We start from the raw sequence: 15,929 nt of genomic DNA, 5'->3' as shown, positions 1-15,929 counted from the left end.
GGGGCTTGCGGTTACAAGGAGTGTGGTTTTTTCTCCCCCCCCCCCCTCTGTACATGTTTTTGCAAGCCGGCCCCCTCCCTGGGATCGGTTCCTCGTCCCTTGTATCTGTCGAGCATGTCCTGTCGGTGGGTGTGTTTCTCCACCCTTCATCTTGGGACAGACCTTCACGGTCATGTTCCCCTCTTCTCGGGGATCTGCATGACTTTTGGTCTCGGATGCGACTTTGCCTTCTGTGCCTTCGTGCTTCACGTTTGCTTCTTTCTGTTCTGGAAGGTTCAGGAAGGTTTTGTTTCTTCCCGTCTTCTTGGAACGTCTGTCGTCTTCCGGTTCTTTCTGAGGCTTGCTGGTCCTTCTCCAAGGTTTTCACTTTTCGGTCCTGTTTTGTTCTTTCGTTTTTGTCTCTTCTTTCCATGCACTGTCCTGCGCTGCACAGGGTTGCCAGATTGGGCTCCTTGTAGCCCGGTTGGGCTCTTTGTAGCCCAAATGGGGAGCTGCGCTATGTTTCTTTTCGCTCCTGCCTGCTCTTTTCGGCTATGGTTGGCGGCTGCCCTGTGTACTTTCATATGGGATTTGGTCATTAACGACACTATTGTCTATTTTCTAGTCATATTCGTGGTTTCTTTCTTCAGCTCGCGACTTCTTGCGACCCACGTCTGGCATCCCTGCTGCGCATGCGCCTTAGTTGTTTGTTTTGATACGGACAGTGTGCACGTGAGCTGCGTTTTTACGTCCCTTTTCTCTCGAGTGCTTCACCTCTCGCTCTTCATTCTCCAGTCCATGCCTGGTAGCTCCTGGGAGTGTTCTGAATTGCTGCTATGGGGTGGACGCGGGGTTTTCCCTGCACATGGGTGTGGGGCTCCTCCGTCGCTTCTACCCTCTTCTCCTGCATGTGCGGCTCTACCTTCTTCCACTGGCAGTGCTCCCGGAATCTTCTTGGCTATGTTGTGTCGTGACACATTCGTGCCTACATTCTGCAGATGAATTTATGCAGTCTTACTTCTCTTTTGGCCAGGCGCTGGTTAGTGATTCATGGATACGGATATACGAACATCAGAACACAGGTGACTGTAGCAGGCCTATTGGGACTTACGAGGCAGCTCCAGTTTATACCTATCCAGTCCCACTCATATGCATGTCCAGCCCATGCTTGAGTTCAGAATAGGGGCCCTACCTGCACCAGGTTATGAGGTACAATGGTGGAGGTATGTGTTATGGGGTAAGTGTCCCTATCTGGGTGTTCTGAGGTAACATTTTGCAGCAGTTTTCATGCTGTGGATGCGTGTTGGGGTTTGGTTGTGGATTTTTGTTGGCCCTTCCGTGCTTCTTTCTGGGGCCTTCCTTGTTCGTCTGGGTGCCTGGTTGCAAGGGGGGTCATGGCATTGTTCTTTGTGGATTGGATTCTCTGTACGGTGCTTACCTAGTTGTACTTCCCTAGTTGTGTTTGCTGGAGTTGTTGCTCTGGCTTTTTGGTCCCGCTTCTCATTTGTTCTTCGCTCTTGGGCAGGTTCCTGGGCCTGCTGCACTCTATCATATCTGCACTTGAAGCTGTGTGTGGTGTTATCCTCCACCACATCGCTTCCTCATGCGTTCCTCTTCTCTACTACTCTGACACTGTGGTCCTTCTTTCCCGTGTGTGTCTGTCTCATTTGGGCTGTCATTCCACTGGTGTCCCCTGGTGCGTGTGCCCGTGGGGTCCTGTAGTCAGTCTTCTCTCTTTTGTTCCTCCCTTTGGGGATCTTAAATGTGGTGTTCATATTCTCATGGCTCGTACTCCTTGGGTCGGGTACTGGTCTGGTGGCATTTTCACAGTCTCAGTGTCGTTTCTTTAGCATTGCGCGTCGGGACTGTTGTCACCGATCTCCTGGCAGGCTTGCTGGCGTTGGGATGTTTTTCTGTATGGCAGACGTTCCATTTCCTCCTTTGCCGGCTTGGGTTTCTAGCTCTGCTAGTTCCTTGGTTGCACCCGAGATCTTCCCGCGGCTCTGCCTCTTCCTATGCTCGATTAGCCCATGGCAAGGCTGGTTTGGTTCTGCCTCAAGTCTCACCTTCTGTTGGTGATTGGGTGGCTTCGTTGATGGTGTCCCATCTGTGTGCTTCTTGGCGGCAGTGTGGGGTTTTTTGGCAGTCCTTCCTTTTCCTTCTGTCCCTTCTTAGGTAACTGCATTGTTGGCATGGTCTTATCCTTCTCTTGTGGAGGTTTGGGGCTGTCATCTTGCCTCATACTGTCGCCTCTTCTCATGCGGCTCTGGCGGAGCCGCTTCAGCTTGCTTTCGGTTTTGATGTTCCTTCTGCACTGTTTCACAAGCTGTCTCGGGCATTGTTTCACCTCTGGCCTGCTCAGGCGCCGCCTGAGCCGTCCTGGTTATACGACAGAGTGGTCTCTTTTCTTTCTTCTCTTCGGTTTGTTGTGGCCCCTTCGGTTCAGGTTTGTTCTCTGTGACTCTTTTTCTGTTGGCATTGGCCTCTGGGGGTCGGGTTGGGGCACTTCATGCTCTCCTCCAGCACAGGAGTTTCTGCTCTTTCGGTCTAAGTGATGGTTTTGTTCGTCTGCAGCCGTCTCCTTTTCTGGCGAAGAGTGAGACTGCTGCTTTCCAGAGGGGTCCCTGTGTTGTTGATGCTCGTTGGGTAAGCCGGGGGTGCATCCTGTTTTGTGTCCGGTTGTGGCTCTTCGCTGTTATTTGTGCGCCACGGCTTCTGTCTCCGGGGACGCACTTCGGGTTGATTTGGTTTCCCTTCTTCCCTGTTCGCGGGGTGCGGGTCTCCCGTGTTGTCCGCGGATTTCTCATGGCTAGCTGGCCTGCGGTCTATCCCCGTGCCCATGACGTTTGTAAGTTCGCTGCTCTTGCTGCCGTCTTGGCGACATGTCCTGGGCTGCCATTCGGGCACAGGGATTTTGGAGGTCGATTAGGGTCCTGGCTGCTCGTTACCTCGTGTACGATCCTGGACCTCATCCGGCCTGTGTTGCCTAGGGTTGGTGGTTGCAGCCGGTTGTCTTGACTTCAAGTTGAGGACCGACTGCCTCCCGAGTAGGTCCCTAAACATTCCTCTTTGGGTAGTTAGCTCCAGGGAGTTGAAGGGGTTCCCCCCCAGAAAACCAGCATTGAATATAATGAAATGCCATTTTCTGGGCGAGACCCGGGGGTTTCCTGGCATCCCTCACTCCCTCCGGTCGGCGTTTTTCTTTGTGTTTTGACATCCAGCCTCAGAACTGACAGGTGGATACCCGACATGAGGGGTCTGGGACGCCTCCTTCCCCCTCCCGGGGAGGGGGAGCTGCGCAGACAGTGGCGCGGCAACGTATGACGTCATGATCGCTTGCTTGCAATACAGTAAAATACTGGGATCCAGGGTTTCTGGGATCAAACAAAGGTACCTCTCAAGACTTTTCCTTGAACAATAATTTTCTTATCAGCATTATGGGAAGAAAACTAGATGAGCTACTGAAAGGTCTTCCCCAGAAATAAAGTTGTATGTAATGAAACTCTCATTCCTGGGCAGCATTTTTTGGCAGCCCCTTTGATCTCTGTCTTCCCCGAGTTGAGGTGCCATTTGGCAGCCAGGTAGTCAGGTAGTAGGCACTTCACTTGTTCAAAGTGTTTGGCAATTCAGTATTGTCAAACAATATTCAAAGCAAGATTGGGCGCGTATAAAACAATTATTATATACTGTATGGTACAGTTCCAAGACATACATCGTCTGATTTTGGCTCTATTATATGACTCAATGGATTATCACTCATAAACGAGAGAATTCCTCATTATCCCTTGTTATGTTATCCCTTGTTATAATGTTATCCCTTGCATTAGACATGTGTATCGAAATTTTGAAACAGTAATACTTATTAGTTTCTAAGATACTATATTGCTAAATATTTTATCCCAAATAAATTTAAAAAATTACTCCTCTAAAATCTGCCACTAGAAGATTAAAAGCCACTAGAAGATTAAAAGCCACAATAAACAAACGGACTTTTTTTTTACATCAAAATACACAAGTCTTGAAAGTTTCAGATTAAAACATCAAGGCATTCTTAAGATATCATTGACAGTAAATTTTGACAAACCTATAAGGAATCCCTACCAAGTATAACTACATGTAATAATAAACAGATGCATCAGTTCTTAGATTCATAATACAGTAGCAAGGCAGAAAGCTTGTAAACAACACCTTGTAAATTCCCAGGCAAGTTTCCTACTGGTGGATGTGTAGACTGCTGGGGAGTGCATCCTGCTAACACTCTTTGTACCATAGACTGTACTGTGATAGAATCTAACAAACGTGCGACGACTGTTTCAAGGTTAACATGTGATGATCGTCCAACTTCTTCTGAAACGACTTCTCGGATCATTTGGTCAATCGTTGCCTGCAAATTTTCCTGAAAAAAAATATTTCATTAAGATTTTCAACTTAACACTTTGTTCCGCCCGGTTTGGCCTGGCACACTATCTCTAAGTTCAGCTCGACACTGCCCAGCAAAGGTCAAAGTTGGCCGGACGCTACCCATGAGCACTCCATCACTCTTCAATGTTTATATTATTTTCAGTTTTCTGACCTTATTTTCCCATACTATGTTGTTCATTTTAGTATCAAAATGTTGGCAATAGAATGTCGCACATTTTAAAACAAGTCCCATAATAATCGGACTATAAATTAATTGTTGAAAATTTTATTTATTTCAATATCAGCTAATAACATCATTGGCCAGCACCACCACACTCATGTTTATATTCTTTCCAGGATTCTGACATTTTTTATGCTACATCGTTCATTTTAGTATCAAATTGTTGGCATGAGAATAGCGTGCATTTTGAAACATGTCCCATAATAATCAGATAAATGGAATTGTTACAAGTATTTTATTTTGTTGAAGGTGTTAACATCAAGGCCGTAATCATGTGTATTTTTTAATGACTGCGAGAACATCATTACAGGAACAAAGTGTTAATAAGTTTACAAAATACTATACTGTACTAGTACATTATAACAATTTGCATGTTATTATGAATAAAGCCACTGATTCTGATTCTGTACATATTAATCTGAAAATTAATACTGCATGTTATAATTACTGTATTAGTATTATATGGGGAAGATACTATATCAATACAGTAATTTGAAAAATTATGATTTGCCTTAAATTCACAAACCCACACAAATTTTTGTTAATGATATACAAGATTTAAGTGTTGTGTGTTGCATCCTCAATAAGGCCAGTAGTTAGTGTAGGAGAATCTTGATTAGCCTAACATATTTGTTGTTCCCAACAATGTGAAACCAAATGAATCATAAAAGCAGATATATGACTATTATGTTAAGTCTGGTATAGCTTCCACTTCCACTTTCAGCTTCCACGATTTTGCTGTGAATGTACAGTATTCTCACTGGTTATTAACAAGAAACTATCAAAAGAAGACACCATTCTGGGAACACTATGCAGTACCATCTGGTTATGGTTCAGTTTTGAAAACTTACTGATTACAGTACTATATTGGCTTTAAATGTGGAATAATTATTGCAGAGAGTTTCTTCATATATCAGCATTTATTTGGATTAGGTTTGTTTCCTCAGCATTGACTACAGAATATCTTAAGTAATAGAAGATTTTGCTATCATTTATTTAGTTTTACACCACAAGAAAAGATCGATTTGTTTTAAGTAGCAAGGGATATTGACAACAGTTCACCCCTAACATTATTAGTTTGCTTTGAGAGGCATTTTTTGGGAGTGGGTAACAACATTGCAATTAACCCTTTAACTGCGCAACGCGCCTGCAGACCCACGTCTGAGGTGCGCTACGTGCCTCCGGGTATTTGTATTTTTCACGTTCCATTCAAAACTCCCGCCGCTACATAGGGTTCACATCAGCTTCCTCAGGGCTCTTGTAAACAGACACCATCTTTAAAAAAAATTGTGGTTCACATTCCCAGGTGTGAGAGCCTCAGTAGTGAGTGAGCAACCAAGGCCAACTCACTCAACTCAATTTTGTGTGCTCATGCCGCCCGCAGCATGAGCGCATAGCACTGTTGTTCAGCATGTGACCACAGCATTGCCTAATAATGTCAAAATATATATATAACCTGTATTATTTAGCCATGATAGTATTATAGAAGAGCCTGAGTGTGATAATGACTGGGTACAATGTTTAAATATCAGTGATTCAATGCTGTTCACGATGTTCACAGAGCTAGCCACAGCACCACAGCATTATTTCGCCCATCTAGGAATCTTCAAACGACTTCTTAGGTTCATTTTCAAAATAAACTTGTGGTCAATTATTCATTTACAGGAATTAGTGACCAGGATTGTGGTTATAATTAGCATTGTGCGTAGTATTGTGGAAGGAGGAATTTTGGTGAGGGAGGGAGGAAGGGAGAGAATTGAGGTAGCCTCACTATGTGTGGCAGCCACTCTTGTTTTGCTCACCATACTAGCTTCGTGGTTCGCTATGGGGAACACATATGTCCATGGGTATATATACAATGTGTGTGTATATAGTGTAATAACAGCAACAGGAGTATGTTGAGAGGAGCTATTTTGGTGAGGGAGGTGACATCGTAATCGTAGCGTCATCTGCTGTCTGCTGTGTGATTTCTCATACAGTGGCACCTCGACTTACGATTGCCCCTTCTTACGATAATTTTGAGTTACGATGTAAATTTCATCGAAAAATGCGACTCGACATCTGATGGTGTTGTCGACTTACGATATTTGTTGGTACACGTTCTGGTCGACCGAGCACGTGGTTCCCGGTCATGCGGCCGACCTGCCTCAGTTTACTACAACTGCCCGCTTAGTGACGATCGCGCCTATAAGAAATTTCGCTTTTGTGGTGATTTTTTTGCATTTTGAACATTAAAGTAATTATTATATATCATGCCATGAGTCCCAGGAATATCAGTAGTAAGGCTCAACATATGAGATCCCATGTAAGGATGACCATAGAGCAGAAATAAGAGATCATTCGTAAATATGAAGATGGTGTGCGGGTTGATGGACTGGCTAGGCAGTACAACAAATCTCAGTCAACGATATCCACCATACTGGCTAAGAAAAAGGACATTATGGGTGCTAAAGTGATGCATCATTACAGACAAATGTTAAAATGAAGGGAAAAACAAATGTCTTGACAAATTTGTAGTGAGACAAACAAGCACTGAACCACAACCAGGTCCTAGTGGTATTCAGGCAAAACGTAGGAGAGAGAATACCCCAGAGAAAACATCACTGCCTGAAGTGATATTGGAAGGGGACTCCCCTTCCAAACAGTAACAACTCTCCTCCTCCCCCCTCATCACCATCTTCCATATGCCATCAAGAGCTCTCCATAAAGGTAAGATAAACTTAGGTACTGTATTCTAGTTAGAAAAAACATTGTATTCAGTATAAAATGTATTTGTATACAGTATTAATATTTTGGAGGGTGAGGAATGGATTAATTCAAATCCCTTTATTTCTTATGGGAAAAATCACTTCGACTTACGATATTTCGACTTACGATCCGTCTCTGGGAACGGATTAGCATCGTAAATCGAGGCCCCATTGTACAGTGTATGGTGGCCACTGTACTGTTTGGACACAATACCGGCTTACTTGCATAGTTCTGGTTAATAAAACATGTAGATAAGTATATATAACATGTGTAAATAGTGTAATAAAAACAATAATAGTATGGTGGGAGGAGCAATGTTGGCGAGTAAGATGTTCGAGTGAGGGAGGGCTGGCTGGGTGTGGCTGCTCACACTCGCGGTGTTCTGAATGTGTTGATGGTGAATGTATATAGTGTGTGATAGTGTATAGTGTGTAAACAGATTGTATATATACATAAATTAGCATGATACATGGTAAATATGTGCAACATATGTGTACACAAGTGTCATGCACGTAACACAGTGTTTTCGGACAGTACGGATGTTTTACTGCCATAATATAGTGTACGTGTTCATTATACATAGGATTAGCACATAAAAACAAATAAAATGTATTTGGAACTGTGCGTAAAAATTGAACATAAATATATTCATAGCAACTCGCACGCCCCGCCCCAGGCACCCTACTGGCCCCAGGAGCATACGTCACGGGCGAACGGGGAATGATGACGTCACGCACCAACTTACAGACCCCATAACAGCCAAAGTAAGTACAATTTCGAAAAAAATTTGAAATACCCATACTGAGGGAAGGGGTTTTGACACTTTAAAAAACAAAAGAATTTTTTCCAGATACTGTAATATATTTCCTGCACACTGGGGGGGGTGTCATATTTGGAGGCGGCGTAGTTAAGGGGTTAAAATGCATTAATGTTGTTAATGATGTATGAAATATAGTATCTTTGGAAGCCAACTAATTTTTTTTATCCTAAATTAAGGAAATTAGTGCTTTGGTTAGGTAGGGTATGCATTGGCCATAAGATTCCAGCATTATCTAAAATAGATACTGTATTATATAATATACAGGTACTGTACTTACCTATATACTACAAAATATTATTTAAACACAAAGTTTTAAGGATTAATTTGAAAGATATCCATATTAAATTAATATAGCAATTCAAATTCAACTCCAATTTTGTCCTTTCCCATTGCATAATTAACTCTAATAAAATAATAAGACAGGGTGACTAAGAAGTGCTCTCAAAATTTATAATTATTTATGTACATACTACATTTGCACTTTACCTTTTCTATTTCACTTCTTACTACATCTTCCATTGCTCTTCTCTCTGCGTTTTCTTCAGCCATTCTTGCTGCTGGCTAATGTGATCATCAAATTCAAACAAAGAAAAGGAACATTACTGCCTTTGACCTTTCACCTTGATAAAGATGTTAACAAGATGAGTTGCTCCTCTATTTTCTGAATTCTGTATATTAGATTAGGTTATGTTGTGTTTGGCTTGGTAAAAACAATATTATGTTAGGTTAATGCAATCATTTTAGGTTAAGAGCAATTTGGAAAAAGAGCAACTTGATCTGAGAGCATGAACACCAAGGGCTGAACAACCAGCTCATTGACCCATAAAGAAACTTTGGTGCTTATTCTGTGCACATTAAAACCAAATTGGCAAGCTTTAGGTAACTCTGAAATAAGCAAATCTGCTATCAGTATATGAAAATATGATGCACCTGACATCTGTCTAAGTTGAGCTGACAGGGTTGTATTGTACTGTTGCATGATAATTACAGTGTACTGGGAGGCTTTTTTTTATCTTGCTTCTTTATGATACTTAAGATTCTGTTAATTTTTTTTCAATGACCGCAAGAGATGGGTTCTAAGGTGATGCATCACTGTCGATGGTTAGGCAACACTTAATTACTCTGTCTTTTAGTTGATGTGAACACTTGAAAATGTAAGATGGATGTGTTGATGACATCACACATTTCCCTTCTTTTTCTGTTGCAATCATTACATTTTCTATTATTTTAAGATACTGTCAACTGCATGCATATGGTCAAATGCCTAATATGACATATCATCATTGAAGAACTTAAATAATTTCAGTATCGACATTCTTCTTGTAAGAGCTGTTTGCCAACTGATTTTTGTATGACCATTTATATTGATTAAGACAATCAAGTCTTTGTAAAGCATGTCTTACACTGAACATATATTCAACCTAACCTAGAGCTCTTAAATACATTGTTGTAGATTTATGTGCTAATTTTGTTGTTGTGATTCAGGGCCCACAATGACACAGGTGCCACATGTGCACCGGCACTCCCTTGTCGGCAAGTTTTCTGATAATCAAGGTACCCATCAATCCTTCCTAGGTAGAGCAGGGAATGTTGGTGTTGTTGCTGGTTGAGGGGGACGACGATCCAAGGATTGGGGTCCCCCGGGGCAACTGTTGTGTTTACGTTTTCGTTCGTGTAGTGAACGCTTAGTATCCGCCGCATACTTTAATTTAATTTATTTATGCACCCCATACCCACCCAGTGGGTGGTGGTGGAAAGGGTTACAGAGGCATATATATATATATATATATGGGTTCAGGAACTGAACCCCATAGTACGTTTAGCTAAACAAGTGACACTCTTACGAAGGGGATAGAGCTAACAACACTGCAAATCAGGCATGACAAGGCGGATCACATTGAAACTTTTAAAATACAAATTCAAACTCTAATTCAAATTTTTATTCAGGTACATACATAGAAGATGAGTTACAAACATAATGTTGGATTTATAGATACAGCTAGTATATACAATACCTAAAGCCACTAATACGCATAGCGTTTCAGGCAAGGTGTTGGGGAAAAGCACTTAGGCTAAAACTTAATAGTAATTGTGATTAAAGTATAAATTGTATTGAAAAGGGAATAAAAAAAGGAAGGGAACATGGCAGAAATCGGCAAATATACAAGTTGGTCAACAAACAGCATTGTTTAAAATAGCAAGACATGGGTTTTCATTTAGGGGGTAAGGAAGGTTAAATGAAGTTTACTAGGTAATACTTAGTTTTTATCTTAAACTGGTTGAGAGTTTATGTCATCCAATCATCACTTTGCCTTTGATTGGGAAGGTCATTCCACATTCTGGGTCCCTTGATTTGTAGAACATTTCTAGTTTGGTTAAGTGGCACTCTTTGAATATCAAATAGGTATTTGTTTCTGGTGTGGTGCCCACGGGTTCTGTTACAACCTTCTAGGAAGCTTTTAAGGTCAGGATTGACATTACAGTTCAGAGTTTTATATATATACAGTACACATCAGTGGATGTGCAGTGACTTAATATCTAACATATTCAAAGATTTGAGTAAGAGAACCGAGTGCTGTCTGGGGCCAGAGTTAGATATTGTTCTAATAGCAGATTTGTGTTGAGTAATTAGAGAACGTAGATGATTTTGGGTAGTAGAACCCCAAACACAAACACCATAATTGAGATAAGGATAGATCAGAGAGTAATAGAGCAATACTAGGGCAGAGCGAGGTATATAATATCTGATCTTAGAAAGAATGAAAACAGTTTTAGAAACTTTTTTTGCTATATTTTGAATGTGGCCCTGGAAATTCACTTTGTTATCAAATTCAAATTCAAAATCAAAATCAAATTATCGATGAGAACACCAAGAAATTTACCATCTACTTTGTTACTAATTTGGATATTGTTTATTCTTAGAATAATTTGATCTGAGGATTTATTATCAAACAAAATATAGAAGCTTTTTCAATGTTAAGGGTGAGTTTGTTAGAAGTTAACCAAAGATAGACTTTATTTAGTTCAGTATTCACTGTATCAATCAGAGTATAAGCGGGTTAGGACTTGAGAAAATGAAGGTTGTGTCATCAGCAAATAAAATTTTGCTCACCCTTAACATTGACAAAACTTTCTATATTTTGTTTGGCAATAAATCCTCTAATCAAATAAATCTCAAAATATACAATACCCAAATTTGTAACAAATTAGATGGCAAATTCCTTGGCATTCTCATTGACCACAAGCTGAATTTCCACGGACACATTCTAAATATATCAAAAAAAGTTTCAAAAACTGTTGGCATTCTTTCTAAGATCAGAAATTATGTACCCCGCCCTGCCCTGGTGACTCTCTATTACTCCCTCATCTATCCATATCTCAACTATGGTATTTGTGCTTGGGGTTCTACTACCCAAAATCATTTACGTCCTCTAATTACTCAACACAAAGCTGCTATTAGGACAATATCTAACTCTGGCCCCAGACATCACTCGGTACCCCTACTCAAATCTCTGAATATGTTAGATATTAAGTCACTGCACATTCTCTCCTGTGTATTATACATATATAAAACGCTGAACTGTAATGCCAATCCTGACCTCAAAAGCTTCATAGAAGGTTGTAACAGAACCCATGAGCACCACACCAGAAATAAATAGTTTTGATATTCCTAGAGTACGACTTAATCAATCTAGAAATGCTCTTCAAATCAAGGGACCTAGAATGTGGAATGACCTTCCCAACCATGTTAAAGACTGTACCTCTCTCAACCAGTTTAAGATAAAAACGAAGCTATACCTAATAAATTCCCTGTAACCTACCTTACCCCTTTATTGTCAACCCATGTCTGTTTTTTTAAATGACGCTGTTTGTCGACCGAATTGTATTTGTGCTGCTTTTCAGCCATGTTTCCCCTTTTTATCTCTTTTTTTTTATTTGTTCTCAACTCATTTTATTCTTTATGCTCAATTAATATTAAGCTTTAGTCATTTAAGTTTTTCATGCCCGAAACGCTTTGCGTAATAGTGGCTTTAGGCATTGTATGTACTAGCCCTATCTATGAATCCATCACTCTTTGTAAAATCTCTTGTATGTATGTACCTTACCTAAATAACATTTGATTTGATTTGATTTGATTTGAAATTTGGTTGAGGTGTTAAGAGGCATTTGGAAAGTCATTAATGTAGATGAGAAAGAGGAGAGGGCCAAGTATGCTGCCCTGTGGAACACTAATTCCCAACACCTCAAACCAATTCTATTTGCTGACGACACAACCTTCATTTACTCCAGTCCTGATCCCCTTGCTCTAAATGCCACAGTAAATATTGAGCTAAATAAAGTCCATCTGTGGCTAACTGCCAACAAACTCACCCTTAACATTGACAAAACCTTCTATATTCTGTTTGGCAATAAATCCTCTAATCAAATAAATCTCAAAATAAACAATACCCAAATTTGTAACAAATTAGATGGCAAATTCCTTGGCAATTTCATTGACCACAAGCTGAATTTCCAGGGACACATTCTAAACATATCAAAAAAAGTTTCAAAAACTGTGGGCATTCTTTTTAAGATCAGATATTATGTACCACGCCCTGCCCTGGTGACTCTCTATTACTCCCTTATCTATCCATATCTCAACTATGGTATTTGTGCTTGGGGCTCTACTACCCAAAATCACTTACGTCCTCTAATTACTCAACACAAAGCTGCTATTAGAACAATATCCAATTCTGGCCCCAGACATCACTCGGTACCCCTACTCAAATCTCTGAATATGTTAGACATTAAGTCACTGCACATTCTCTCATGTGTATTATACATATATAAAACGCTAAACTATAATGCCAATCCTGATCTCAAAAGCTTCATAGAAGGTTGTAACAGAACCCATGAGCACCACACTAGAAATAAATACAGTTTTGATATTCCTAGAGTACGACTTAATCAAACTAGAAATGCTCTACAAATCAAGGGGCCCAGAATGTGGAATGACCTTCCCAACCAACTGTACCTCTCTCAACCAGTTTAAGTTAAAAGCGAAGCTATACCTAATAAATTCCCTGTAACCTACCTTACCCTTCTATTTGTCAACCAATGTCTGTTTTTTCTTTAAAGAGCGCTGTTTGTCGACATAATTGTATTTGTGCTGCTTTTTCATCTATGTTTTAATTTCTTGTTTTCATTCTACTCATTATGCTCAATTAGTATTAAGCTTGTCATTTAAGTTTATCATGCCCGAAACGCTTTGCGTAATAGTGGCTTTAGGCATTGTATGTACTAGCTCTACCTATAAGTCAACCAATCCTTGTATAAATTTTTTGTATGTATGTACCTTACCTAAATAAAATTGTATTGTATTGTATTGTATTGTATAATGTTGATGGGTAGGGTGGGAGAGATGGAATTATTCACAGAAACATACTGGAGCCTGTCACTAAGGTGAGACTGAAGGTATTGGAGAGAGTGACCTCTGACTCCATAATAATGAAATTTAAGAAGATTGTGGTGGTTGACAGTGTCAAAAGCCTAACGGAAGTCAACAAATAACCCAACAGGAAACTCATTTTTATCAAGAGCTGCATGTATCAAGTTAATCATACTAATCAGTGCATCGTTAGTGCTCTTTTTGGGTCTGAAGTCATATTGGCAAGCGCTAAGTATATTGTGTTTGGCTAGATGGCAAAAAAAAAAAAAGATAAGAGATTGCTGCTTGTAGATTAGCTTTTCAAATATTTTTGACAAGGTTGACAGGATTGATATAGGTCTGAAGTTGTTGACATCAGTGAGATCACCACATTTGTGGACAGGGGTTACTCTCGCCTTTTTGGAATATCTGGAAATGTTTGGAGTTCAAGTGACATGTTGAAGATCAATACAATAGCAGGGGCTAAAGTTCTGGAGGCTTTTTTGTAAATTAAAGTTAGTATCTCCTCAAGGGCACTAGACTTGGTTTTAAGGGAAAGGATCTTCTCATTAACATCTGTGGAATTTGCAGGCGTTAGGTACAGAGACTGTGGATAGTTACCTGTAAGATAGTCCTGAACATCAGTAATGGAAGATGAAATATCATTTGCAAGGGATGACCCAATGGAAGAAAAGAACCTATTGAACTCAATAGCAGTATAAGAGGCTGTAAGCAGACCATCGTTATTGGACAGGAGTATTGGTTTGTTATTTAAAATCTTCTTCGGAGCACAATCTTCACAAATAATATTTGTGAAATTGTGCTCCGTGTTTTCTTAATGTTACCCTTTGTTTGGGTAAATTTATCTTCGTAGTATTTAATTTTCGCTCTTCTAATTATTTTAGATTGCAATGATGAGTAATTCTTTGGAGACGATTCCCTAACCTATACGTCTTCTCAAGGTCATATTTTTTATTAATTAATTTATTTATTTATTTGTTTATTTATATATATACAAGAAGGTACATTGGGTTTGTGAGAATACATTGGATAGTACAGTATTTACATTCTTGCAAAGCCACTAGTACGCGCAGCGTTTCGGGCAAGTCCTTAATCTAGCAGATAATAATTGATAATTAATTATAAACAGATAATTAATTGATTTAATTGATATAAACAGATAATTAATGGATTTAAGTATTCCATTTGTAAGCCAAGGATTGTTTAGCGTTTTAGTTGTAACTTGTTTCGTTAGCATAGGACAGTGGGTGTTATAATGGCTGAGAGTTTATTGAAGAAAAAGATTGCACTGCTAGGCTGATGTCCCCTATGTTACTTAATTCAGACTCCCAGTTGACATTAGCAGCAGCAGCTATAAAATTGCCTATAGCAGTTTCATTGTGCAGCCTAAAGCTTATCTCCCTTGTCTCTAGTTTGGTGGTTTGTTAATGTTGGTTAGGAGAAATGTGGAGTAATGGTCTGTAGTGCTATCAATGATTATCCCTGAAGTAAGCGGAGAGGTTCTTAAATGCAAACCATGCTCTGAAACTCTCCCTGGACAGATGTTTTAGACTACAGATGTTTTTAGACTACACAATGAAACTGCTATAGACAATTTTATAACTGCTACTGATAATGTCAACTGGGAGTCCGAGTTAGGTAACATAGAGGACATCAACCTAGCAGTGCAATCTTTTCTTCAAAAAACTCTTAGCCTTTATAATACCCACTGTCCTATGCTTAAAAAACAAGTCACAACCAAAAGGCTTAACAATCCCTGGCTTACAAAGGGAATACTTAAATCTATTAATAAAAAACATGACCTTGAGAAGAAGTATAGGTTAGGAATTGTCTCCAAAGAATTCTCAAAGAATTACTCATTATTGCTATCTAAGATAATTAGACGAGCCAAAACTAAATACTACGAAGATAAATTTACCCAAATAAAGAGCAACATTAAACAAACTTGGAGAACACTTTCACAAATATTGGGATCAAAGAAGTCTTTAAATAACTAACCGACTCTCCTGTCTAATAACGATGGTCAGCTTTCAGCCTCTGATTCTGCTATTGAGTTCAATAGGTTCTTCTCTTCCATTGGTTCATCCCTTGCTAATGATATTCCATCTTCCAGTACTGACATTAAGGACTATCTTATAGGTAACTATCCACAGTCTCTGTACCTAAAGCCTATTAATTCCACTGACGTCAATGAGATAATCCTTTCCCTTAAAACCAAGTCTGGTGCCCTTGAGGAGATACCAACTTTAATCTACAAAAAAGCCTCCAGATCTTTAGCCCCTGCTATTGCTTTGCTCTTCAACAAGTCACTT

The 15,929-nt window shown here is 39.9% G+C and overlaps 1 protein-coding gene across 3 annotated transcripts in view; it reads right to left on the bottom strand.

Moving 5' to 3' along the window:
• The window catches only part of LOC123746140 (centrosomal protein of 76 kDa), a 245,210-nt gene that overhangs the window by 227,976 nt on the left and 1,305 nt on the right, over nucleotides 1-15,929 (bottom strand). Inside the window, exons 1-3 of one of the 3 annotated variants that reach the window (XM_069314066.1) lie at nucleotides 9,748-9,801; nucleotides 8,676-8,750; nucleotides 4,168-4,375 (exon numbers count right to left, since the gene is read on the bottom strand). In XM_069314066.1, coding sequence (XP_069170167.1) covers nucleotides 4,168-4,375; nucleotides 8,676-8,738 — 271 coding nt within the window. In that variant the 5' untranslated portion in view covers nucleotides 8,739-8,750; nucleotides 9,748-9,801. Of the gene's footprint in view, nucleotides 1-4,167; nucleotides 4,376-8,675; nucleotides 9,853-15,929 lie in introns of those variants that run through there. The other 2 variants (XR_006771466.2, XM_069314067.1) reach the window with 2 other exon arrangements.

Source organism: Procambarus clarkii, chromosome 78 (genome assembly GCF_040958095.1).
Source record: "Procambarus clarkii isolate CNS0578487 chromosome 78, FALCON_Pclarkii_2.0, whole genome shotgun sequence".
Lineage (NCBI taxonomy): Eukaryota > Metazoa > Arthropoda > Malacostraca > Decapoda > Cambaridae > Procambarus > Procambarus clarkii.
Note: the sequence above shows the minus strand (reverse complement) of the source record. Positions and strands in the feature narration are given on the sequence as shown.